The following is a 1,342-nucleotide window of genomic DNA, read 5'->3' on the forward strand; positions in this document are numbered from 1 at the left end:
CAATAATTCAAACTGAGATGGCTATTTGTAAAGTTTAGACACATGGAGATGTTTAATAATTAATATATATTTTATTTCTTCTTTAAATTTCCTGCTAGTGAATCTGGTAAGCTCCAGAGAACATGGGATTTCCTGGGAATAAGAGGTATTTTCCTTTTTTTTTTTTATAATATGTTCCTGCATTCAAATTATGTGGGGATTTGAGATACAAAAGCATTGATCAATTGATACCTGGATCAAAGAAATTATTAAATGGTATGAAAAGAAGATTTAAATATACTTCATCAGGATTGATGTTAGCAGGATTTTCTTTGAATTAAAGATTTCTTTTCCTCACAGTTGTCCACCTATTTCTTTGAAAAAGCTGTGATACAGTCAACCTATGGACCTCTTAATAGAGACATGATCACAATGCAAGAATAAGTGACGTGCCTCCAACAACTTGCTAGAAAATGCTAAAATGTTAATGTTTATTACAGTGTTTTAGTGGCTTATATTCTTAGTTTCCCTATGCCTTTGTGGTAAGTTCCTGAATGTCTCCTTCTAAGTAGAAATGAAACTATGTTCCCATATTGGGGGGAAATAAGAAAAACCTGTGGAGCTTTTTAAAATAGTAATGATTCAGGCACTCTAGGAACACGAAGTCAGCATCTCTGGAGGCTGCATGAGTCTATGGACTTAGATTTTGAGCACTCACTTGCATAAAAGAATGAGGTAAGGAAATTCCCTTGAGAGTTGTCAGAGGAAACTTTGGGTGACATGCGGGGGGACACAATCATCTTAGGTGCTCTGGCACTCAACGTCTTCCATCAAAGGGTCTTTCTGCCCAGTCATCTAGAGTCATGGCCCCTCCAAAGCACCTTCTTCATTGCTCCCGTCACATCCTTGTTCCTCAGTGTGTATATGACGGGGTTGACCATGGGGGTGACGATGGTGTAGAACAGAGAAATGAACTTGCCCTGATCCTGGGAGTAGTTGTTGCTGGGCTGGAGGTAAGCGTAGATGGCCGTGCCATAGAACAGGGAGACCACTGTGATGTGGGACCCACATGTCCCAAACGCTTTCCTTTGCCCAGCAGTTGACTTTATTCTTAAGACTGTCCTGACAATCCAACCATAGGAGACTGTGATTAATGCCACAGGTATGAGGAGAATGATCACACTGACAAAGAACATCTCAGACTCATACACAGTGGTGTCAACACAGGCAAGCTTGAGCAGTGGGGGGATCTCACAAAAGAAGTGGTCTATTTTATTTTTCCCACAAAGTGGTACAATAAAGATGAGCATTGTCTGCAATGAGGAGTTGGCAAAACCAATGGACCACGATGCAGAAGCCATGA

General features: G+C 40.4%; 1 protein-coding gene across 1 annotated transcript; it reads right to left on the bottom strand.

Annotated features, from left to right (window-relative positions):
* Positions 1–830: 830 nt before the first annotated feature.
* Positions 831–1,340, bottom strand: LOC112818061 (olfactory receptor 2B8-like). The gene has a single exon (XM_025865312.1). The coding sequence runs from the start codon at positions 1,338–1,340 to the stop codon at positions 831–833; it is 510 nt and encodes a 169-aa protein (XP_025721097.1).
* Positions 1,341–1,342: the final 2 nt, after the last annotated feature.

Source organism: Callorhinus ursinus, unplaced genomic scaffold (genome assembly GCF_003265705.2).
Source record: "Callorhinus ursinus isolate GAN/ISIS: 27379988/994484 unplaced genomic scaffold, GSC_fseal_2.0 scaffold4542, whole genome shotgun sequence".
Classification (NCBI taxonomy): domain Eukaryota; kingdom Metazoa; phylum Chordata; class Mammalia; order Carnivora; family Otariidae; genus Callorhinus; species Callorhinus ursinus.

Bases quoted from the DNA above. Each gene is read 5' to 3' on its own strand.
- LOC112818061 (XM_025865312.1), bottom strand. From the start codon at position 1,340: ATGGCTTCTGCATCGTGGTCCATTGGTTTTGCCAACTCCTCATTGCAG.